Below are 25,010 nucleotides of genomic sequence, written 5' to 3' on the forward strand. Positions count from 1 at the left end.
TCTTTCCTTTGTTGTTTTCTTTATGTGGACTGCGGTGTTGGAGATCCGAACTGTGGGCTTCATAATTGCTCAGAAAGCCCCTTAGCTACTGAGCCGTCTTCCCAGCCTCTAGTGTGAACGATTTTAAACATTTGTGCTGAATATTGCTTCATTTTAAAAATAGTCTTGATGGATAATTTTATTTGATAATGTCATATGTGTATAAAGCACATTCTGATTGTTATAAGCCTCACCCTTTTTAATCTCCCTCCCACAACTATTGCCCCACGCTCCTGCCTTCAAGTTCGCTTCCCATAGTCAAGGCTCTGTTGCTGTTTGGGGGACCCACTGGATTTACTCAGGGCCATCTGTGTGGCCATGGGTTTGAACGTATGGGTTCCTCAGTAGATTCAAAACAACTGATGACACTGCTGCCCCTCCGCCCAGGAATCCATCAGTGGCTAGTAGTTCAGCAGGGAGGGGGTAGGGACCTGTAAGCCCCGCCCCAATCCATGACGGACAGTTGATAGGCCCTATCAGGTGCAGGCCCTCATCTTTCTTAAAAGCGCTCACGTACTGCGTTTTAACTCCTTTCATCCTCCCACTAATTCGTTCGTATTGACGTCCATTGGATCTGCTTTGTGTCTTGACCTCCCGGAGAAACAGCCTGGGAAGCTCCCAAGTTTAACTTCGTCCTCTTAACAGATGTTCGCCAGAGATGTAAGCTCCCAAGTTAACGGCCTGCTAGCAGGAGAAAGCCCTGTAGGTCTGCAGGCAGATGGCGGTAGGAAATTAACTTGAACTTCAGCAAGGCTGAGGTTTCCATGGGAACGGAGGAAGCAGCCATACCGAAGCCTGGCGGTTGAAAGGAATAGGAAACAGGCGTGCAGTCCGCATACCAATAGAAATGGCTACATTATCCCACGGCTCCAACCATACGCCTTTAGTCCTCCCCTTCGAAAGCATTTGAACTTTAGTCAGGAAGAGGAAAACCAATGGTGCTTGGTCACATGTTTAAATAGGTTAATGAGTGAATATCAGGAGGAAGTGTAAACATTTTCAGTTGCTAAAATCTGAAAATTATTAATAAGCTTTAATTGTCTTCAGCACAATTATTCTTTATTAAATAAGCCATGGTATATATATATATATGTGTGTGTGTGTGTGTTTTAGTTATGCTTGCTACAAAGCTTCATTCTCTCCCTCCCCCACTGCCACCAATGTGGTTTTCTTTCTTCTTCTTTTGTCTGTGTGAATGTGTATGTGTTTGTGCATGTGAGTAAAGGCACACACTTGTGCAAGCTGGGGAAAAAACCCTTATTTAATTTTGTTTTTTTGAGACAGGGTTTCTCTGTGTAGCCCTGGCTGTCCTGGATCTCACTCTGTAGCCCAGGCTGGCCTCGAACTCACAGAGATCCGAATGGCTCCTGCCTCCGGAGTGCTGGGATTAAAGGCGTGCACTACTGCCGGACCCGGAGACATCCTAGGTGTCAGTCTGCACCTTCCAGCTTGAGGCAGGCTCTCACTTGTTCACGACTGTGTATGCTAGGCTAGCCGGCCCAAGGATGTCCAGAGATGCTCATCTCCCCCTCCCACTTCCCTATGAGTGCTGGCATGGCAGATGGATATGATACTGTATCTGAACTCAGCCCATCAAGCTTGTGTGGCAACAGCTTTGCCTATGGAACCATCTCCCCAGCCCTCAGCATGGTTTTCTTTTAGGACTAAAACACATTACAAATAAACAAGTATTTTCTATGAATTTCCAGGTACTCAGTTAAATAGTCAAGAATAAACCGCACTGTTATCTTCTGAATTAAAGGGAGGAGGAGAGGGTTGGGTCTCTAGCTTCGTGGTCAGACACTTGCTTAGTGTGTGTGTGTGAGGCCTTGAGTTTGAGTTCCAGAGCCACAAGAAAAGAACAAAAAACATAGAACAGAGCCTGAGCTCCCTAGTGTCTGTCATCCAGACTCGGATTAACCAAACTTCTGTTTCCTCTCTCCTACCAGAGAATTGCCGTCCTCTAAGCCTCTGGGGGCAGGGAGGGAGAGAATGTTCCCATGGCCATATATCTCTGTAAAAGATATTTCACTGCGGTCTTTTGCCTCTTAGACGTTCCTTTCATCATAATTTCCCTCATGCCTCGTGGTGATGAAATGGCTGTGGGTATTTTGGGAATCTGGGTGAGGGGAAATTGAGTTGGGGTTACATAAAGTATGGATGTATTTATGTGGCCACGGTTTAGCAGATTGGGTATGTTATTGCCGGTGGCTCTGTTTTAGGAGTGACTTCCAGGAAGATCTGCACCATCCGCTGTGCCTGTCACTAGCTGCTGTGACAGAAAGGTTGTGAACCAGACTCTGGGTGGAGCTATGCGCATGCCCTTCAATGCCTGCACCCAGGTTGGGTAGGGTAAGGGTGAAACAAGGAACTGGTTTTTGGGAAATTCTTTTCAGTAGACATGCAAAATCATAAATGGAGGACTTGGTTCTTAGGATTCTTTGTCAAAACCGAAGCTCTTGCCGACAAGAATAGCTGTAGAGTGTGGCCTGGTAGCACAGGCTTACCACCACAGCTACTCAGAAGTGTGGGGCAGGAGTGTCTTGAGTTCAAGGTCCATGACTGAGTTCAGTGCCAAGCTGGGTAATTTAGGAAGATCCTGCCTCAAAATAGAAAGTACAGAAAACAAGGGTTGGGAGTCTGGTTCTGTGTTAGAGATGTTGCCCAGCCTGGGCAAGACCTTTGTCTCATGCATAATGCATGAAGAATAAAATTATTTTGGCAATGCAGTATATTACACTTTTAAAAATGTTTGTTTGTGACCAGCCTGCCTGGGTGCCAATGGGTTCAGGTGGGCGGCCCCCCACTATGATGAACAGGTATGTGGTAGAGAAATGGAGAGGGGGTGGAGAGGAGGAGAAGCAGAGCAGATCATGCGCTGTAGAGAGAAGGGGGACTAAAGATGTGAGGAACAGCCTGATATGGGTGGCCTATGCTGCCCCCCCCGGCCCATGTGATGTCCGGGCCTGTGCTGCTGCCAAGGTCCATGTCTGGGTCTATGTTGATGTCCGTGGCCTGTGTTACCACTGGGGGCATGGAAGAGCTGGCCCCAGTGGCCTGGGTACTGGAGACCTCAGCAAGCCAGCTGCCGCCCCCCAAACTCCCCCCCCCAAACTACTCCAGTGTTGTGGGCCCAAGAGTGCTGTCCCCGAGACCCTCGACTGCCCTGGGAGAACTGTCGTCCCCCTCGCCCTGCCACAGCAACCGGAAAGCGGGCCCTGCAGAAGAGCGGGATCCGCCTGGAGAACTGGCCCAATAGCACGGGTGTGGGAAAGCGGGCCCCTGAGAGACCATTGCCTGAGGAGGCGGTCCCAGTGGAGGCCCAGACTGACCAACTCAGCTACCACGCAGGCCTCCATCCAGGCCTTTGAGTTGGCCCACCCCGGCGTCTACCCAATACATAACCTGGTCTATGGAGCCATGGCCACAGGATCTCCATGACTTGGGCAACAGCAGGACATCCTAGGCAAGTTTTGGTGAGGGTCCAGTACTGATGGTGTACCAGAAGCCAGAGGCCTTGAACCAGCCCAACAACTCAATGCAATGGACATTTGCAAGTAAAGCTGTTTGAACCAAAGGGTCTACTGGGTGACATACCGCAGCTCCCAAGGCCACTGTGACAAATGAATATGTGATGGAGAGGCGGAAAGACAGAGAAGTGAAATGTTCTTTTCTTCTTGTTTTTTTAAATTTTTCTTTGGGGGGCTACAAGGGTGGAGGGCAAATATGGAAGTACTGGGAATGAGTGGGATTAAGGGTGCATGATGTGAAATTTCCAAAGAATCAATAAAAAATATGTAAGCAAAAATATTTGTTTATTTATGCAGCCACTTTGGAAATCATTATGGCAGTTTCTCAAAAAATTGTCTACCTCAAAACCCAGCTATACCACTTCTGGGCATATCCCCAAAGGATGCTCCATCCTACCATGAGGACACTTGATTCAACTATGTTCATAGCAGCTTTATTTATAATAATCAGAAACTGGAAACAACCCAAATGTTGACGAATGGATAAAGAAAATGTGGTACATACACAGAGTATGTATTACTCAGGTGTTAGAAACAATGACACACGCCTTTAATCCCAGCACTCAGGAGGCAGAGGCAGGTGGATCTCTGTGAGTTCGAGGCCAGCCTGGTCTACAAAGTGAGTTCCAGGAAAGGCACAAAACCACACAGAGAAACCCTGTCTCGAAAAACCAAAAAAAAAAAAAAAAAAAAAAAAAAAAAGAAAGAAAGAAACAATGACATTATGAAATTTGCAGGCAAATGGAAAAAAATCATCCTGAGTAAGGTAACCCAGACTCAGAAAGACAAACATGTATGTATTCACTTATAAGGGGACATTAGCTATAAAGTAAAAGATAATCATGCTACAATTCTTAGACCCAGAGAGCTCAAGTAACAGGAGAGCTTAAAGGAGGATGCAAGGATCTCCCTGGGAAGGGGAAATAAAATAGATTTCGCCAGTGGACTAGAGGCAGGTGGGAGGGAGGAGGAAGGGAGAAAATACTGGGAGAAATGACTAGAACTTGGGGGGGGGGTTTGGGGGTGAGGGAGAAACCTAATGCAATGGAAACTCCACGGAATCTAAGAGAGTAACCCTAGCAAAGACTCCTAGTAATGGGGTATACGGAGCCTGAACCAGCCATCTTCTGCAGCCAGGCAAGGCCTCAAGTGAAGGATATTGGGACATCAACCCAGTCACAAAACCTTAGACCTACAATTTGTCCTGCCTGCAGAGGGTTCTGGGACTGAAGCCTAGCAGAATCATCATCAAAGGGACCAGAGAGATTGTCAGGTACTGGTCATGCATATGAGGACACCTAAGTCATACACACATAGAACACAGACACCTCTCATCTGTAGGAAGTGTAGAGTGGTTCGGATCGCTTACTACTGAATTTCGTATGGTCACTGTCCTCCACCGGTCCATCTGTCCTCCACCGGTTCATCTGTCCATGCACCTAGCACTTTCTAACTGCTAAGCCATGAGTGCCATTCTCGGAGGAGGAACGGTTCCTCCTACACCTCTAACAACTGTACAGTTTTATATATACACTGTAGTGATAAAAAGAATACATAGGGCTGGAGAGAGCCCAGCTCCTCAAAGTGTCCAGTGTTCTTTGAGAGGATCTGGGTATAATTTTCAGGACCCGAATCATAGACTTTGAATTTGCTGTCTTCCTGCCTCAGCCTTCCAGGTTCCATGTGCGGGAACACCTGGTGGGAGGGCACATTCCAGATGAATTTCTTAGCTCGTTGCGGGGAGGTGCTTGGCCATGATCATGTATATTCTGTCTCTAAAGTGGGTTGGACTTATGTTCACCTATGGCCAAAGAAGGTTCATCACTACCTCTTGCCCCACACACCTAGAGCTCAGGTCAAGACAAGGGGGAGAGAGTATTTATTTCTAATTCCCCACATGGCACAGGCTCAGAGCATTATATTTTAGTAATTAAGCCGGGCAGTGGTGGTGCACACCTTTAATCCCAGCACTCAGGAAGCAGAGACAGGCGGATTTCTGTGAGTTCGAGGCCAGCCTGGGCTGCAGAGCAAGTTCCAGGATAGCCAGGGTTACACAGAGAAATTCTGTCTCGAAAAACAAAAACAAAAACAAAAAAAAAAAAGAAGAAGAAGAAAGAAAAAAGATTTTAGTGGTTAAGCCAGGGTGAGACCTTGAGCCATGACTTTGCCACAGACCTGTCAATCAATGGGCAGTCGAGAACACACTGCTATCTCCACATTTTCTCATTTTTGTCTCTTGAGGATTTCTGCTCACCTCTTCGCAGATCAGTTGTGACTATTATTTACATTTTTTGGCATAAACAGTATTTATAGGAGTTCCATAGTATGAAAATTATCCAGTCTGTCATAGTTTAGGAAAGTGAAATTGCTGTCCCCACATTTTCTTATGAAAAAAAAAAATAATTTTAAGTGTCATGAAAATGCAAGCAATGACAAATTCAGAGTATTTCTTAGAAATTTCCTTAAAGGTCCACAAGCCTACTTTTTCTTCTTCAATATATACCATTTTCTTGAGTGTGGGAGAGCTAGCCCAGCCCATCATCTGCCATATGGTGGTATAAGCGGGGGTGGGGATGTGGGGGTGTGCCCCCTCCCTACCCCAGCCCCTTGCCGCCTGTGGTGGGTGGGAGAGATAGCCCTGAGGTCATAGGAGCAGGAGAGCTGTCCCTGCCCCTCACCAGCTGCAGCATTCTGGAGCGTGGCCCCTGCATCTCACCTGGGCAAAACAGTAGAGCTGGATCTGACTGGTCAGGTGTGAGAGAGCCGTCCCTGAGGGTGTGAAAGCAGGGGAACCAGCCCCGCCCTTTGCTCCTTGCTGCAAGAGGTGAGCTAGCTGGGGCAATGCTGGAGAGCTCACCCTAGAGGTGAGCACTGGGGAGGGCTGGCGGGATGACCAACCCTGCAACCACCCAGGCCTAGAACCAGGGTTATGAGCTGGCCCATCCCTGCATCCACCCCATCTATGATCTGCAGGAGCACACAAGGGGCAGGGGTCCAGCAGACCCAAAGCTGCAGGATCTCCATGACACAGGGCAACAACAGGACATCCAGGAGGAATCCCAGTGAGGGCCAATAGTGTAGCAGAAACCAGAGGCCTGGAACCAGACCAATGACTCTTTGCAATGAACACTTGCAAGTAAAGCTATATGGACAGCACTCGGGAGGCAGAGCCAGGCGGATCTCTGTGAGTTCGAGGCCAGCCTGGGCTACCAAGTGAGCTCCAGGAAAGGCGCAAAACTACGCAGAGAAACCCTGTCTCGAAAAACCAAAAAAAAAAAAAAAAAAAAAAAAAAAAAGCTATATGGACAAAAGGGTGTACTGCGTGACTCACTGTGTCACACTAGAACTTCCATGACTAGATTTTTCCTTTTCTTTTTTTCTCTTAAATTTTATTCTATTTTGGGAGGGGGGTTGCAAGGGCAGAGGATGGGTATGAAGGGATGGGGGAAATGAATGGGATCGAGTTGCATGATGTGAAAGACACAAAGAATAAGAAAATAGAAAATAGATTTTTTTAGCACATAATATATCCTGATTACAATTTCCCTTCCCTCTGTTCCTCCCAGTCCCTCCCCATCTTCCCTCTCATCCAGATCTTTCTCTCATTTGAAAATAAACAGGCTCCTAAGGGATAATAATAAAATGAGATAAAAAGCAATACAATGATAAAACAAAAACTAACCCATCAGAATAGGACAAAACAAACAGAAGGTAAAGAGCCTGCTGTGGATGATTGATTGATAAATAAAACACTGATTGGCCAGTAGCCAGGCAGGAAGTATAGGCGGGACAAGGAAAGAGGAGAATTCTGGGAAGTGGAAGGCTGAGGCAGAGAGATGCTGCCAGCCGCCGCCATGAGAAGATGTTAAGATACCGGTAAGCCACGAGCCACGTGGCAACTTATAGATTCATAGAAATGGGTTAATTTAAGATATAAGAACAGTTAGCAAGAAGCCTGCCACGGCCATACAGTTTGTAAGAAATATAAGTCTCTACGTGTTTACTCGGTTGGGTCTGAGCAGCTACCTGACTGGCGGGTGAGGAGATTTGTCCTGACCATGGGCCAGGCAGGACCAGGAAAGCTCCAGCTACAGGAGCCCAAGAGAAGGTATAGGAAACAGATACAGACTCAGAGACCCACTTGTTCTCACACTGGAATCCCAAGTTCTAGGACAGCCAAGGCTGTTACACAGAGAAGCCCTGTCTTGAAAAATCACACACACACAAACGACAACAACATTAAAACACTAAACTAGAAGTCATGATATATACACAAAGGACCTGCGCAGCCCCTGTGCCTGCTGCCTCAGTGTTTGTGAATTCATAGATTCATTGATCCCGTTGATTGAGAGGGCCTTGTTGCCTTGGTGTCCTCCATCCCCTCTGGATCTTACAATCTTTCTGTCTCCTCTCCCACAGGGTTTCCCAAGCCCTGAGAGGAAGGATTTGATGGAGGCATCTCATTTAGGGCTGAGTTTTCTGAGGTCTCTCACGCCCTGCAGATTGTCTGTCTGTGGGTCTCTGTATTGATTCTCATCTGCTGCAGGAGAAAGCTTCTCTGATGATGACTGAGCAAGGCACTCATCTATGAATATAGCAAAATATTATCAAATTGCTACATCCTTTGAGTAGAACAGTAGTATTTTGTTTTACCCTAGGTCCCAGAGCTGTCTAGTCTTTGGTTCTTGGTCACCTAAGCGGTGTTGGATATGGGTTCCATTTCATGGAGTGGCTCTTCAGTCAAGTCAGATATTGCTTGGTCACTCTTACAAGCTTTGTTCCACCCCTGAACTGGCATATCCTGCAGGCAGGACACCGCTGTAGATCAAAGGGTCTGCAGCTGGGTTGATGTTTACACTTCTCCTTTGGTAGAGTGCCTTCTGTACCAAAGATGCTAGCACATGGGTGTGAAGGCTCTGTGGAGGCACCAGCTTGACATTGACATCTCCATGTTCAATGAGTAGTGTAGGTGTTGTCTTTAGCAACAGGGCCTTGTTGTCAGTTTGTGAAGAGCAACCTATAGTCTTGTCAATAGCCAGGGTTGTCTGGGCGTTCCCATGGGACCCCTCAGACCTATTTGTTGTAGTGTAAAGTACCACGTTATGGTGACAGGTGACTATTACTGGCTTGGTGGCTCAGCAAGACTTCACCACAAAGGTGACATGTAAGTCAGACCTTGGTGAGCAAGAAGTTTAGTAAATACTCGCTTATATCCAACCATAGGTCTTTCAAATACTGAACATGCTGGAATTTAGAATTTGTTTGTTGACAACCAATTTATCTGTTTCATTTTATATACTAGTGTATATTCTGTTTTATTTCTGTTGCTGTGATTAAAACATCCTTATTAAAAGCAACTTAGGGAGAAAACAGTTTATTTGGCTTACAATTCCATGTTACAGCTCGTCATTGAAGGGAGGTCAAAGTATGAACTCCAGCAGCAGGGTCACATCACATCCACAGTCAAGAGCAGAGGGACATGAATGTGCCCATGCTGCTTGCTTTTTCAGAGCTTTCTTCTAGCTCTCTCCTGTCTTACATAGTTCAGATATTCCTGCCTAGGGAATGGTGTCGCCCACAATGGGCTGGGTCACCCTACATCAACTAACAATCAATACAATCCCCCCCAGACACACCCCCAAAGCCAACCCAATCTAGACAATTCCTTAACTGAAGCTCTTTTCTCTGGTGATTCAAGTTTGTGGCAAGTTGGTAATTAAAAACTAACCATTATATTAGTTATACCTATCTTAACATATACTGCCATCACATTTATTGTTATCAATCACTTATTTTTGAGTGGCTTCTAAGGACATAGGTGTTTTATGAATAACTTAGGGCTGGAGATGTAGCTCTGGAGTCAATCCTTAGCAGTGCATACACTGGCCTGGTGGTACATGGCTACAATTCTGGCACTTGGGACATGGAGGCAGGAGGACCAGGAGTTCAACGTTTATCTAAGCTACATAATAAGCCTGAGCCCAGTCTGGACCACACAAAACCTTGATTAAAAAAAAAATTAGGGGTTAAGGATGTAGTTAATTTGTAGAGCACCGGGATCAATCCCCAGCATCGCACAAACCAGGCACAGTGGCACATGCCTATCATCCCAGCTCCAGGGAAGTGGAGGCAGAAAGATGAGAAGGTGAAGGTTATCCTTGGCTACATAGTGAGTTCTCGGCCAGCTTAGGTTACTTGAGACCTTGTAAGACAGACAGATGTTGATGGGAGAAAGATTCAGAGGGATTAAATAATGTTTTAGTTATGCATTGTAATGAGTGACAGGACTGGACTCAGATTCAAATGCGGTAGTTATGAAATGTGCCCCTTAACGAACATCATAGACCAAGGGCTGCAACTGTTCCGCTTTGAAATTATAGTCACACTGCACTGAGACCCCGCAATGTTTCTAGACAGTTGCTGAGAACAGCAGGGACATGAAGGCTGGCCCATTCTTGGAATATCTGGACTCTACTACCAGCTGGCATTGGCTCAGGGACCTCCTGACAGGCTTGCAGAACTGTTTTTGGAGTGCATGGCAGCCTAGTGGCTCTTCTGACTGGCCCCGGCCCCTTTATTGAGACAGGTTTTCATGTAGCTCATGCTGGCTTCAAACTTTCTAGGTAGCCAAGAGTGGCCTTGAACTCCTAATTCTCCAAGGCCTACTTCCCTGTGTTCTGGGATTGCAGATGTGTACTACTGTGCTGGCTCCTCTCTTCTTCATTCCAAGGCAGCTCTCACTGACTCCCTCTGTAGTGTTGCTTGAAGACAGTTTCCTAATAAGCTCTTCACACCTGAAAATGCACATTGGTTTCTGCTCCTCAAAGGACCCAGGCTATCATGTTAAGTTTGTTTGACCTTGAGATCTGAGCTTCAATGAAAACTACGGATATATCAAAGCTGAAACAATAAAACTCTTTGAAAGATGCATAACCTTTTGTGAGACTACATTAATCTATAATATCTTAGTTATGACACCAAAACCCTGAGCAACAAAATTAGAAAATGGATATTTTAGACTATGAAAATGAAAAACAACTGTTCTTCAAAGGGTACCATGAAGAAAGTGAAAATTAAGGCTAGAGATGGATAAGGAGTTAAGATCTTTTACCACTCTATCAGAGGACCAGTTCAGATCCCAGCACCCATACTGGGCAACTCCCCTTCTGGCCTCCATAAGCACCCCCGTGAATACACGCACACATATACACACATGGAAAAAATATTTTTAAGTGAAAATTCAACACACAGAATGGAGAAAAAACTTGCAAATTATATATCTGATAAGGGATTCATATCTGGAATATATTAGGACTCTTACATCTCAACAATAAAAGAAGAAAAAAAAGAATTCAATTAATAAATGCCCAAAACATCAGGCCTCGAGTTGCAGACCTGTGATTCCAGTACTTGAGGTGTTGAGGCAGAAGCCTCACCATAAATATAGGGCAGACTGAGTTATATAATGATCCATTAAAAAAGCAAACAAACAAACAACAAAAACAGTAAAGAAAAAAAAGGAAGAAACTAAAGAAAGAAAAAGTATAGATGCTTCTCCGAAAAAAAGTCTAAGGGGCCAATATTCACATGAAAAGATACTCATTGTCATTAGCGCCCAGGGAAATACAAATCAAATCAAAGGTTGAGGAAGTAGCTCAATTGGCGGAAAGTTTGCCTAGCACTTGTGAAGCCCAGGGTTTGATCTCTAGCAGGGCATAAACCAGGCATGATGGTCCACATGCCTGTAATCTGAGTGCTCAGGAGGTGGAGGCAGGAGCATCAGATGTCCAAGGTCATCCTTGGTTTTATAGGGAGGTTAAGGCCAGTGTGGAATGCAGGGGACCCTATCTCCAACACAAAACAAAAAACTTAAACTCCATTTCATATACACTGCTGTGGTTACAATAAAAGTCTGGGTCTGACAGGGTGGCATGTGTCTTTAATCTTAGCACTCAGGAGGCAGAGGCAGGTGGATCTTTATGACTTTGAGCCCAGTCTGTCCGGTGGTTTATCAACAAGCAGAACATAAAATCATCTTGGCAAATACACAAGAGAAAACATATTTCGATATGAACACAGGCACATGAATATTTATAATAGCATTAGTCATAGCAACCCCAGAGTGAAAATAACCCAATGTCCAACTGATGAATGGATATACAGAATGAATATTAATACAGTGTCAAAATTTGGGGTAATAAAAAGGAGTGGGGTGCGGTTGTGATGGTCTGCACTACCAGCAGTCCCAGTTGCTAAGGGGACTGAGGTAGCAGCATCTCTTGAGCCCATCTGGAGGACATAGTGAGAGTATGTACCTTGAATAAAAAAATGACAAAATACTGATATTGATACATACTATAACACTTCAGGGATGAATTTTAAAAACATTCCAAGGAGCCACATATGAGAGACTATGTCTTGTGTGATTTTATTTACTTCTTTCTTCATTAGTGCTGGGATTGACCTGGGATTGACATGCTCTACTACTGAGTTGCTTTGCCAGCCCCCTGTTGTTTACAGGTAGAGTCTTGCTGTGTAGTCCAGGCTGGCCTCAGTGTGTATCGCAGGCTATCCTCAAACTTGCAGTCCCCCTGCCTTGTTCTACCAAGTTCTTGGATTATGGGTGTGCACTATCACACTGCCTTGGTCAACAGTCTGGACTCAGATGCTGTCTAGGTCACCTGCTTCCCTTCCCTGTACTTACCATGCAGTGTGAAGGCCACGGTGACAGTTCAAGGTCAGTGTTCTGAAGTTGTTTTACAAACTCCTGTGTTTGCCCTGGTGTCTTTCTTCCTGGAGACAAGGTCTTCCTTGGACTGCATTCCCTTAGGCCTTTCCCTCTGTGGCCCTCTTTAAGATCTGTGTTTTACCTATCTGCCTTTCCCTCTGTTTTGGATGACAGGACGCAAGGGCCAGCTGGCCTTTGCTAAGCACTATGAACTACCGAGTTTCTGTCTTTGGACTTAGTCTCTGTGTGTGCTTGTCCATGATGCTGGGTGGCTTGACCGCTTCACCCGACAGGAAGAAACCGAGGCACAAACGTCAGGCGGTTTGAACAGGAGTGGAAAGGAAGCGGGGCCTGCTGTTAGAGCAGGCCTGGATGAAGACTGCCTGAGCTTCTAGCCTGGCTTCCTCACAGCAATGATGACAGGGCTCGAATCAAGTTTAGGTTGGTCGCCTCTTTGTGCTGCACTGAGAACTGTGCCCTCCCCACTCAAGCGTCATCCATCTAAGTGTTTTCACAGTTCATGCACTATCGGCTACCTGGCTCCCGAGTAGAGCACAGTGCAATTCCAAGCCTGTGTTGGGTTCATCTCTATGTTGCAGTGGCAGAATGGGACCCAAACTAAATTCAGACTATAAACAAAGGACAGATTTAGATGCAGTTACTGACTACCTGCCTGTCTCCAGCCATGCTTACTCGCCTCTTTCCAGCAGCTGTTCAGCGGCTCCATCCCTTGCTTCCTGTCAATCAAGAGCATCGTGTTGTGTAACAGTTTCCTCTGTAATGGAAACATTGCATCCTTCAAGGAGGCTCCTTAAGTAGGAAGGCAAACAGCTCAAAATACCTTCAGGAAGTCCCTGAAACTGACCAGATTCACTGGGCCCCCTCCTCCTCCTCCTTGCCAGAGAAAATATTAAGAGTTGAGGACTCCCCGACCCACAGAAGATGAGAGACAAGCTGCCAAGAAGATTCTTAGACTGAGACCAACTGCCTGGAAGAGGTTTAGACCAACTGAGGGAGGCGTCTGGAATACTCTCCAACCTGTTGAGCTGCCTGCACGCTGTGCAGTGTGCTCCAGGTTCCCACCTTTGTGAGCTGTCTCCCATGTTGGGGTGAGCCTTGGTGATACAGCTCTCTTTGAGTCATTTCTGCAACCGTAAGTAACCCCTCACCCATATTTCTGTAAGTAACCCCAGTAAAACCCACTGGCTTACCAAGCTGGAGTTTGGTTATATCCTGTCTGTCATGGAATCCGTATCTGGGGTGAGTAGACTATGTGGGTTGTGTCTCCCCAGTGTAGCACAAATCTTAAAAGTTCTTATTAATAAAAACAAACCCAGGAGCCAGGTATTAGGGTGAATGCTGGAAGATCAGAGGAGCAGAACAAGCCACAGCCACCTCACCTTGCCTATTCCTCAGCTGATCCTGTTTCCTCAGACTGGAAGCCTCTCAGTCCTCATCCAGAATGCATCTCAGCTGTTGCTCAAAAACCTAAAAGCTTAAAAAGGCTCTAGTTCCTCATCCTCATGCCTTAAGTACCTTTCTGCCTCCTGCCGTTACTTTCTGGGATTAAAGGTGTGAGTCACCACACTTGTCTGTTTCCATTGTGGCCTTGAACTCACTGAGATCCAGGCGGATCTCTGCCTCTGGAATGCTAGGATTAAAGGCGTGTACTACCACTGCCTAACCTCTATGTTTAATATTGTGGCTGTTCTGTTCTCTGACCCCAGATAAGTTTATTAGAGTGCACAATATTTCGGGGAACACAATACCACCACACCCCAGGCAAAGTTTTGTCACATCATACCATGAGCTTACTGAGCCACAATTGAAGTGACTGAGCAAAGGTTAGGGGTGACTGGACAGAACTGGGCATGGGCGGGAAACCAGATAGTATCAGAGGAATTTATTGGGCCTATGGGGAGGGATGGGACAAGAGAAGGCAGGACCCACAGAGGAGAGATCTCTGTTGCTTCGGGTAGTGGGGCCAATCCCCATGGCCTAGGGAGACAGAATAAACTCCCTATTTCTTTGTCCAATTCTCTCTCCTCTAGACCTCTGCCAGCATGCTTGCCCCCCCCCCCATTTCTGGAGCAACATGAGCAGGCTATTAAAAATCAGCTAGCACGTTCCTTAACATAGGAACCATCTCCTCTTATCTTAGCAGATACCACATTCTACACACATCTTTTGATTTGCTTGTTTATTGTCTGTGCCCCCATGGGAATATCTATATCGTGAATATATAGTGGAAATATATACAGAAAGGGGTGTCTCCTATAGCCCAGGCTGGCTTCACACTCACTGTGTGCAAAGGATGACCTTGGATTTTTGAGCTTCTGCCTTCGTCCACCTCCTGAGTGTTGGGATTACAGGTTTGTGCTTCCACAACCACTTGTACCCAGTGCTGGGAACAGAAACCAGGGTCTCATGCATGCTGGGTAAGCACTCTACCAAATGAGCTATATCCCAGTCTAAATGTGCATCTCTTGAAGGCCCAGTCTTCAAATTGTGTCTTAGTTAGGGTTACTACTGCTGTGATGAAACACCATGACCAAAGCAACTTAGGGAGGAAAGCGTTTATTTGTCGTACACTTCCACATCATAGTTCATCATTGAAGGATGTCAGGAACTCAAGCAGGGCAGGAACCTGGAGGCAAGAGCTGATGTAGAGGCCATGGAGAAGGGGGCTGCTTTCTTACAGAACCTAGGACAACCAGCCCAGGGATGGCACCACCCACAATGGGCTGGGCCCTCCCTTATCAATCAACAATTAAGAAAATACTTTACAACCAGAGCTTATGGAGGCATTTTTTTTTTTTTCAGTTGAGGTTCAATTGAGGTGTGTGTCAAGTTGACATAAAACTAGCCAGCCCACATTTTAAGAGCTTTTTGTTTGTTGGTTGTCGTGTCCCAGTGGCTTGGTGGCTGGCAAATAATAGGAGATGAATCAGTCGTTTGAATGCGTCAACAGACGAGGGCCCAGGTAGCTTGCTGGGAGTCCCCTTCTCTTTTAATAGAAAGATCTGGTGCCTTCTGGATACTGAAGGGTGCAGAGCCAGGGGCTGAAGCTCCTGGCTGCAGGTCTGTGCTTGGGAGGGGCAGCAGGTGCTAGCGAATCCTTCAGCCCGCTGCAGTAGTATGGTTTCCCCACCGCGCTTCACCCAGGTGCAGCCCGATCCGCGTCCCCACCCCGATCCCCCCTTCCCCAGGAAGCCGGCCTGTGGCGGGACATGCCGGGTGGCGGGCCGAGTCCCTCCCACGGTCCTTGCGTGAGCCGGGAGGGACGCCCGGCGCTCCTGGCAGGTTATTTTTAGCCGGGGGAGGGGACGGAGCGGCAGGCCCGGCGACACAGGCTGAGGTGGCCACGGCGTCCTCCGGCAGTGCGCGCCGCTGTCCTCGGGGACCTGCGCGCGGTGGGGGCGGGGAAGGCGGCGGGCGAGCGCGGCGGGCGGGAAGGGGCGGAGAGCGCGCTCCTGCGGAGGCGGCTGTGCTCATCCCGGCGGCCAAGCGCTCCAGTTGCTCGCCGGGCTTCGCAGATGGCTTGCCCCGCTCTCGGTCTGGAAGCCCTTCAGCCCCTGCAGCCCGAACCACCTCCGGAGCCTGCCTTCGCCGAGGCACAGAAGTGGATCGAGGTAGGGTGCCGGCGGCGACGGGCGGCCTTGCAAGGGCGCCCCGAGCTGCTGCCTGGCGCTCAGCGATCGCGGGTCCAGCCTCTCCCCCACCTCCACTTTCGTGGCCAGCTTTCCCAGGTCACCCACCGCGGCCTGCAGCGGACTGCGATCCCCTGGCGTTGGAGCCCCGGGGTGGTGGGTGTGAACAGGGGGACACTGCGGTCTAGCAGTGTGCCCAGGGGCAGGAGGCGGTCCCCTGCGCCTTCATCCCTGCTGCTTGCGGAGCTCGCAATCTCGGCTCGGTTTGCAAGCGCTGCCATGGGAAGCGCAGTGCGAGCCGAAGCGCTGCAAACGCGCCAGGGGCTAGGGCTTCCAGAGCCCTTGCGGGAGCCGCATTTCAGGGTGTCCCGCTCTCTGCTCCACATTCCACCTCTTGGCCTCCCTCCTCGCCCTTCCGGAGCGGAGTTGGCAGTGTCTCCACAGAGGCTCATACCCATCGGAGAGCCTCTAGCCTGTGTTCTGGCACCGGTTCAGGTGCGAGGCTGGCGCAGAGCATAGCATGGGGGAACCTGCAAGACCTAGTTGCGAGTGCACTATCCGCAGACACGCGACCCTGCCATTGGCTGCCCCAGAGACCGCAGGGTGGGCTCCAGCAGGCCGTATACCCGGCCAGGTTGGCACATTTCACTTCTTAAATGGCTCGGTTGAAGGCCAAGGAAATCACTGGAGCTCTCGGCTCTGGCCAGGAAGCGCTCGCAGGGTGATCCTGATTCATGATGTCTATCTGCAGGTGCACTTTAGTAGCCCTGCGATTCCGAAAAGACTGGTCTTTGGTCTCAGGACGCTTGGAGGGCGAGAGTGGGGGAGGTGACCCACTCGTGGAATCCCTATTTCAACGGAATTATGCTTGCTTCTGCTTTGTGGGAGGTCGATCATGGCCAAATGACTCCTTTGACCTGACTCTTAAAAGGAGGATGTGTGTGCGCGGCTAAGTCATGGCCAAGCAAGGATAAACTTCATAGTACTCAGATTCTCACTTAGGGACCCCATCCCCACCCTCGGGACAGCCTGGGTGTCCATTGTTGTTAGGGTGATAGAACTATGGGGTTGCAGATTTAAACCTGGTGTATAGGGCTGCAGATTTAAACCTGCTGAGTCGTCTATAGAGGCGGTTGCTGGAAGGATCTAGCCACAGGCCGCCACCTTTCAGGGTCAACCTTCTTCACGTATACAAACGCGCCTCAGAGTTTGGAAACGTCTATTTAAAAACGGAGTTAAGGAAACAGAGTATACCAGACACTGTTGCTAAAAGCTGGGGCTGGTGTGTCTCTTGAATAACAGATAACTCACTAGCAGATGAGAAAAAGACACTGGCCTCTTATTTTTGATGTGTGGCTGAAAGGCTTGGAGTACAGGTGTTCTCTCTGCGCTTGGGGTTCACGGGCTCCACAGGAGACGTTTGTGGGCACTGGCGGGAGTGGAGAGTTGTAGGACTCTTTTATCTTCCAGGTTCTTGAACTTGAACATTCCTTGGAGAAAAATTGATTGTATTTTGGAGGTAAAGGAATGTCCAGGAGGAAGAATAGCCTCTCTGTTCTCATAGGCAAGTGATTTATTTCTAGTTTCTTTCATTGATAGGAACGCCGACATGCTCTGCTTTTGGAAGTGTATTGTGGCATAATTTCCATACAGGATAGCATGCAAATCATAATTGCACATATCCGTGAATTCTGGAGTATGTACATCCTCCAAAGAGCAAGATATATAAAGCTTTTTTTTTTTTCTTTTTGGGTGGTATTTCAGGCTAAACATTGCACAGGGTGGAGCATCAGTTTTCATATCGGCTTGAGGAAAGGAAGAGACGGTTTAAGAAAGCAGGGCCAGGTGAAGCTCTAAACACAGTTCAGTATCGTTCTTGTTACTTTTCCCTTTAAGCCAGTCAAGGAAAGTGAAAACCCTGATGGGGTGTGCCTGTGTGGCTTTAGGACCAGGCTGCCAGGCACGCTGCGTGTGCATAATTGAAGCGGGCCTATCTCCTTACCACAGCGGAGTTGTATTTCATCCAAAGGGGAGTTTCCCCTTCCCAGCCTAGTCCGTAAAAAGGTGTTCTCGGCAGGGGCGGGGAGCTACTCAGGACCCCTCTCCCCTTTCCTCACATTCCTCTTGAAATGTAAATGCCACGTTTGCAAACCGGGAACCCCGGGGCCGTAACAGATGGCTTTGCACCCAGTTGCCCAGCGAACAAAGATTCCTGGGCTAATATAGCAATAATGCGTTTCTTAGTGGGAGCCACTTCCCGTGGGGATTCTTATCAGGAGACAATCGCATCTCCCGTTAGGAGCCTATTGTCTCCGGCAACATCCTCATCGGGAGGGCTTTGTTTTTTCGGTTTTTGTTCCTTTGGTGATTAAATTTCCCACAGGCCTTTTCTTTTTCATTTTTCTTTCTGAGCAGTCAGAAATTTTACCCGTGGGTGCAGCAGGTTAATAAACAAACTTTGCTACTACTCGGCTTCAGAACCCTTAGTTCTGGGCTGTCCAGAGAATTTACATTCTTAATAAGGCTCAGGGAGCAAGCTCCCGGATACAGGTTCTTAGCAGGAATTTCTTGGCCTGCAGCCTTGACTATTTGAAGACCCTGTTATTGGGCAGGAAATGTGGCCCAGAAGCCAGGCTCCTTCTCCCCCCTGCCCCCCTCCCCCTGCAGATTCTGACTTAGATGCTAAAGGTGAACTCGCTAATAAAGCTGGACTTGGTCACAACTGGGTAGGGACCGCTGGGGCACATTTTGAGTGACTTTCCATGGTTGTGGGAACAGGCTGAGTGCCTTTCTGTGGGTTTGGGGAGGGTCCTGGGGAAACAGCAAAGTGCAAGCATTAATTCACGAGCAGCAGGCAGAGGCAAGGCTAACTTCCTATCATATTGCCATTCTAGCTAGTTTCCCCAAGCCCTGGGCAGTAAGGCTTGCACAGGGAGCCAAGAGGCCTAACTTCCTAGCTGGAAATCCTTGGGTGGAGGCCCAGGTCTGTCACTTCTAGCTGAGCGACCTTGGACAAACTGCTTTTCCTGTCCTTATGTTTCCAGATATTTTCTTTGAAAGATACCTCGAATTAACAACAGAACAACAAAGGGGTATTGTTGAAACATCTGTAAAACAGGACGTTAAATAACACCTCACCTCACAGGCGTGCTGGAGGGTTTAATAGGTGAACATATTTGAAAATGCTTAGAATAGGGACTCCGGATAAGGTGCAGTGGTTAAAGCGCTTGCCAGGTGAATGTGAGGGCTGGGATTTGGATCCTCAGAGTCCTCCCTGGCCCACCTGTAGTCCCAGCGTTGGGATCTCCATGGAGCTGGCTTGCAAGCAGTGAGCTCTTGGTTCGGTTTCGAGACACTGCCTGGAAGAATAAGTTAGGGGCTGGTCCAGGCAGACTGCTGATGTCAATGTTGGGGTTCCATGTACACAAACACACACCTGTACACATTCACTAGTACTTGCACACACACACACACACACACACACACACACACACACACACACTCCACATGTGCATGTTAAGAAAGTAAGTACTCAGAATAGCACCTGGTGCTGTTTGAGTGACGGTATTAGTTAGCATTTATTTTATATTATGATTGCTGTTATTCCTCTGTTATCGTTGCTACCACTGTTGATGCTGTTGCTAATAGCAACTGAATTTGATTTTGTTCTGTTTTGGTTTCACTCGTTTATTATCTTATTTTATTTATGATTTTATTTGTGTTTCAGTACCAGGAATTGGGCAAGTGAGCTAACTGACCTGACATCCTAGTCTTATATTGATGCTCTGAGACTGAGGCTTGCCCAGGCTGACTTTGAATCTCAGTCCTCCTGGGATTACAGTCATATACCACCAATGCCTGCCACTAAGCCCGAGTTTGAGAGAAATTCTTCTGAACCATATGTTTCTAATATACAATATATAATTCAGTTACCTACTGATTTCACTTCATTATCTCACTATATTTTAATACTTACTTATGCTGGGGATCAAACCCATGTCTAGGCAGGAGTTGACACTATCTCAATCTAGTAATTCTGGATACTTGGGCTAGAGAGAGATTAAGTAGATGCTACATGTTACTGTTGTTAGATTTTAGGGTCCGAGGAGAGCCTGGGATAGCTCACTCATGAGGTGACCTCACAGTCCATCAAGACTTAGAAAATTACCCCTCAATATTAGGTTGGACTTCAAACTTGAGCATGTAGTTTTGCTACCAAACTCTGAGAAGCATCTTCAGTGCCTCTTGCCTCGAAGACAGTCCAATACATTAAACTGGAGACTGGCTTGGTAGTGGCTGTTTTTGTTTTTTTCAAGACAAGGTTTCTCTGTGTAGCCTTGGCTGTCCTGGAACTCACAGAGATCCGCCTGCCTCGGCTTCCAAAGTGCTGGAATTAAAGGCGTGTGCCACCATGCCTGGCCGGTAGTGGCCTATTTTGATGCCTCCTTTCTTCTGTGCTAATATTGATGTTTGTTTGCAGGTTAGATGATTCTAATATGCCTGGTTCTCCTCTCCCATTTGTCTCTCCACCCACAACAATATTAATCTGTTCTAATATTTATTTTTCTCTTAAGTGCCAGGCACTTTCTGGAGGACCAGATGTCCCTTCAGCCGGGTTCCACTTGATTTGGCTTTGGAACAGGTTGTGAAGATTTCAACCCAATTCAGTCGTAGTTTGAAAAGTCTCTGGATTGCTTTAACATGGGTCATGGCATGCCCATGGGTTTTTGGTGATGGGAACAGTCTTATTTGTAACCTAAGGCATGTTTCATGTGAGTGAGAACTTCATTTTCCTGTGGCCACAGGGAATTGCTTTTTAAAAAAATTCACTTTCATTCAGATCTCATTCTGAAGATTAAACGCACTTGTAGGTGTCTTAGTGCTCTGATACCACATACCAGTATGGCTTGGCATGAGGGGAAATTGATGAATAGCCTTTGAGTTCCCTTAGCATTTGATGGCTGGTAACTACGACACTGGTGATGTCGTGGTGGAAGTCGTACAGTCCTTCAAGTTCTCTGCAAGGACTCTGTGACACTTAAATCTTTTTTTTTCTTTCTTAGTCGCAGTGAAGATCAGGTTTACAAAGGTTTCCCCAGCTTTGCTTATGAGAGATGAAGAGGGAGAAACCCCTTGTTGGCTGGGTGGAGAAAGTCGATGTCAGAGCAAGCAGCGTCTTTCTCACAGTGGCATTGAAATAGTCTGCCTTGTTTGTACTCAGGGCTGCTATGACACAATGCTGTCACATGGTGGGAGAACAGTGAAGTCCCAGAGATCTGGGGAAAGGGGAAGTGGCATAGGAGGGGGAGCAGACTCTTCTTGCCTCAGCGTCTCCCTGGAAACGGATTGTATCAAACAAACTCTAAATGGGCAGGCCACTAGGAAGGGGGAGGGGAAGGAGACATTTGCTTCCAGCAACCAGCGTTCTGAGCACCCTGCTCTTCATTGATGGATGACAAAGGACCTATGATGTCCACATCTGGCTTTGACTTCATGGGTGGCAGTCAGTGCTAGGTGGGACAAGGCAGATCTTGAAGTGCTGGAAATTGTGAGCTTTTCTTTTCTCTCATGAGATGGCCTTAGACAGGAGGCGGCATGCTAAGGATGCTAATACTGCTTAGGATGAGAAGCTGTATTTATGGAGGGTTGACTGTGTATTGACATTGGGCAAATTCTTTTCTTTCTTTCTTTTTTCTTCTCTCTGTCTCTGTCCCTGTCTCTCCCTGTCTCTCTCTGTCTCTCTCTCTCTCTCTGTCTCTCTCTCTCTGTCTCTCTCTCTCTCTCTCTCTCTCTCTCTCTCTCTCTCTCTCTCTCTCTCTCTCTCTTTTGAGACAGGGTCTTTCTGTATAGCCCTGGCTGACTTGGGACTTGTTGTATAGACTAGACTGGCTTCAAACTCACAGAGATCTACCTGCTTTTGCCTCCTGAGTCCTGGGTTTAAAGGTGCGTACCACACCTGGCAGAGGGCAAATGATATGTTTACATGATAAGTACTGCTGTTGTTATCACCCCTTACAGATGGAGAATAAGGGTCTTGTCCAAGAACTAAATGGTAAATGTCGGATAGGAGAGTAATCTATGGCATCGTCTCTTAGATTCCCAACTGTATGTATATATTATATATTAGTATAGTTTGTATATACGTTAAATGTTAATACAGGTTAGAATATCCATATATTAGTATATGTTATAGAGAAGGATGCGTTGTATGTATACGTATATACTATATGTGTTAGTACATGTTACATATACATACATATTATATATTACAAACATATTTCCAGTTATCCAAAATTTATAGGTGAGGAACCTGGGCTTCTAGGACTCAGGAAAGTTTAATTCCTAATCAGTTTAATCGCATAGCCCATGCCATCGCATTCTGCATATTTCTCTCATTTAGGACCCTGCATCTCTTGTAAGGACTGTCCGTGACACTGCAGAGGTCCACCTCTCACGTGGGGACAACATGTGGATTCAGCAGCTGCGGCTACTGAATGGGAAGCAGCCTATTCCCTGTAGCTCATATTTTTCCTCCTCAGGACTCAGCATTGGTCTCGTGTGGACAGGCCACCTCACAGTTCCCTAGTAGGTGGTGCTACTGAGGCAGACAGGCTAGAGAGTGAGGCTGTGCCCCGGCTTGCTTGCCTTTAGACCTGACCTTTCAAAGGTATGAAGACAGATTCTGGACTGTTTAATGTCTGCTTAGAGAGGTCCTGGCTCCCCTTACACCTTTATCTTCAGTGTTGGTGTGTTACAAGTGCAGGTAGCGTTTGCAAATGGACAAGGAGCACTCCTCACCACCCTCACGGTCCCTAGATAATTCAACTGAGGAAACAAACACTGTCTGTGGTTTGCTCTTCAAATGGGATTGTCTGGGGTGTCGGGGGAGGGAAATGTCTTTCCTTAGTTCTGGCGTTTTCCAGCACCATTGACACACTGACTCTTTGAACTTTGCCACACCTCCCCCATCTGCATCTGAGAGTTTTCTCATCTGAGCAGGACTTTAACTTTGAAAGGTGGAAGTGTTGCGTTCAACCAAGAGGCAGATCCTTCGGAGAGGGGAATGGAAGCCTCTGCCAGCGGCCAGGGTCTCACCATAGGCAGCTAAAGAGCCTGGATACACAACTCTGGAGCCTCAGGGGAGCTTGCTGTGGTTGACATCCCTGTTGCCTATGTTTCAGGGTGACCTCGTCACTATGTTGTGGTCTTGATCATCAAGGATCTTTTGTTGTTGCTGTTTATTTGTTTGTATGTGTGTTTATTTTTAGGTAGGGCTGTATAATCGAGGCTGCCTTTGAACTCAGGTCCTTGGGTCTCAGCCTCTGGAGCGCTGGCTAGGAGGATGGGTGTGTATCACCATGCCCAGCTGATTTTGGACCAAGCTACTCTTATTAGAACTCTTTGTTCTTTTTAAGCATATTTCACGGCTTTGGGAGTTTAAAAAAACATGCAATGCAATTTTTATAATTCATTTCCTCGCTTGTTCTTAAGGATGTGTGTGCTTATATTCCAAGCAAAGGAAAGTATTCAATGTGTGTTTGATATAAGGAGACACAGGGACATAGGATGAGTTCAGTGCAACCACATGAGCCAGTGAAAGGCCGCGGGGACTTTGCTGTCATTTGCTGTCATTACAATGGTAGCTGAAACGGAAGGGTCACCAGATAACACAGGGGAAATAATAGTGCTTTTTAAAAAGAATGACATAATATTGGCAAGGCTTCCGCCAGGACATGAGATGTTGGATCTATCTCTGTGCATGGAGGAATGACGTCATGGAATTCAAGTCTACTGTGGAAAAAAACTCCCATGTCTGCAGAATCGAGAACAACACACCCAGAGCGATGTTCTTGGGCACCGGACGCTGACAGGCTAGCTGTGGGGTCCCAAGCAGTCACCTTTGACCCCAGGAAAAAGGCCAGGTGACTTGGTCTTTTGCCACACACCTACGAAATCACTTGGCAGATTCCTTTTCCCGCTACACTTACATGGCCAGCGGAACGTTCTGTTTGAGTCTACACTGAGCTGTAAAGAATGAAGTGGTAGCCAGTAGGGAAGGCTAGCCAGCCCGTGCCCTACCGTCTGCTCAGCAGTTACTGTGGGGAGCTACTAGGAGATGCAGTCTGTCTTCCTGATCCCCCTTACGTGTGAGGGGCAGATCTGCCATTACCTCATTACCTGTATAAAGCTACATTATAGAGGACCAAGTTAAAACCCACCCACACTTGCTTTTTGAGTAAAGGTCCAGGGTAGAAGGGCTGTGGCTTTTTCATTGCCCTGACCTAACACTTTAGAAGAAAAAAGAAAAGAGAAATCCTCAGCCTTATCTGTGACCATGTGAGTCCACACCAAGTCCTGTTTATTACAGTGAGTACATTGTTCTTTTCCTTCATTACAAAACATTTTTAGCAAATGATACTCAGTTATTTTATTTTAGTTGGATATTTTATTCTGATCAAACACTTGGGGCTGGAGAGGTGGCTCAGCAGTTAAGAGCACTGACTGCTCTTCCGGGTTCAATTCCCAGCACCCACATGGCAGCTCATAACTGTCTGTAACTCCAGTTCCAAGGCTCCTGACAGGCTCACACAGATATACATACAGGCAAAATACCAATGAACATAAAAATAAATTATAAAAAAATGGCAAGTACTCAAGTGGTTTAAAATATAAGATTAATTAGTTGGGATGCCCAGTCAGCATTCATTTGTAAGTGTTCTTTATATAAACCATGGTAAAAAAAAAAAAAATTAGCATCAACATGTGAAAGTGTGATTAAAAATTCCTTTCCTGAGAGAAGTTTACTGAGTTCCAGTGGTGGTCCAGGCCCAGTGCCAGGACCCAGAGTTACATGATACAAATGCACACAGTTCCTACCTTCCGGAAAACCACACTGAGGGAAATTAGACTAATAAGTACCGACTTACAAGTTAGGTTACAGATATTCTAAAGATGAAGAGCATGCTGGGTGTGGTGGTGCATTCCTATAAGCCTGTAATGTTGGCATTTGGGAGGCTGAGGCAGGAGGATTGGCGGTTTGGAACCAGGGTACATTATAATATG

The 25,010-nt window shown here is 47.0% G+C and overlaps 1 protein-coding gene across 18 annotated transcripts in view; it reads left to right on the forward strand.

Annotated features, from left to right (window-relative positions):
- Window positions 1-15,724: 15,724 nt before the first annotated feature.
- Limch1 (LIM and calponin homology domains 1) overlaps window positions 15,725-25,010 on the forward strand; it is a 325,160-nt gene continuing 315,874 nt past the window's right edge. For 4 of the 18 annotated variants that reach the window (XM_076546391.1, XM_042257477.2, XM_076546390.1 and 1 more), the window contains exon 1: window positions 15,736-15,929. In XM_076546391.1, coding sequence (XP_076402506.1) covers window positions 15,834-15,929 — 96 coding nt within the window. In that variant the 5' untranslated portion in view covers window positions 15,736-15,833. Of the gene's footprint in view, window positions 15,930-25,010 lie in introns of all 18 variants that reach the window. The other 14 variants (XM_076546395.1, XM_076546398.1, XM_042257483.2 and 11 more) reach the window with 8 other exon arrangements.

Source organism: Peromyscus maniculatus, chromosome 10 (assembly GCF_049852395.1).
Source record: "Peromyscus maniculatus bairdii isolate BWxNUB_F1_BW_parent chromosome 10, HU_Pman_BW_mat_3.1, whole genome shotgun sequence".
NCBI classification, from domain to species: Eukaryota; Metazoa; Chordata; class Mammalia; order Rodentia; family Cricetidae; genus Peromyscus; species Peromyscus maniculatus.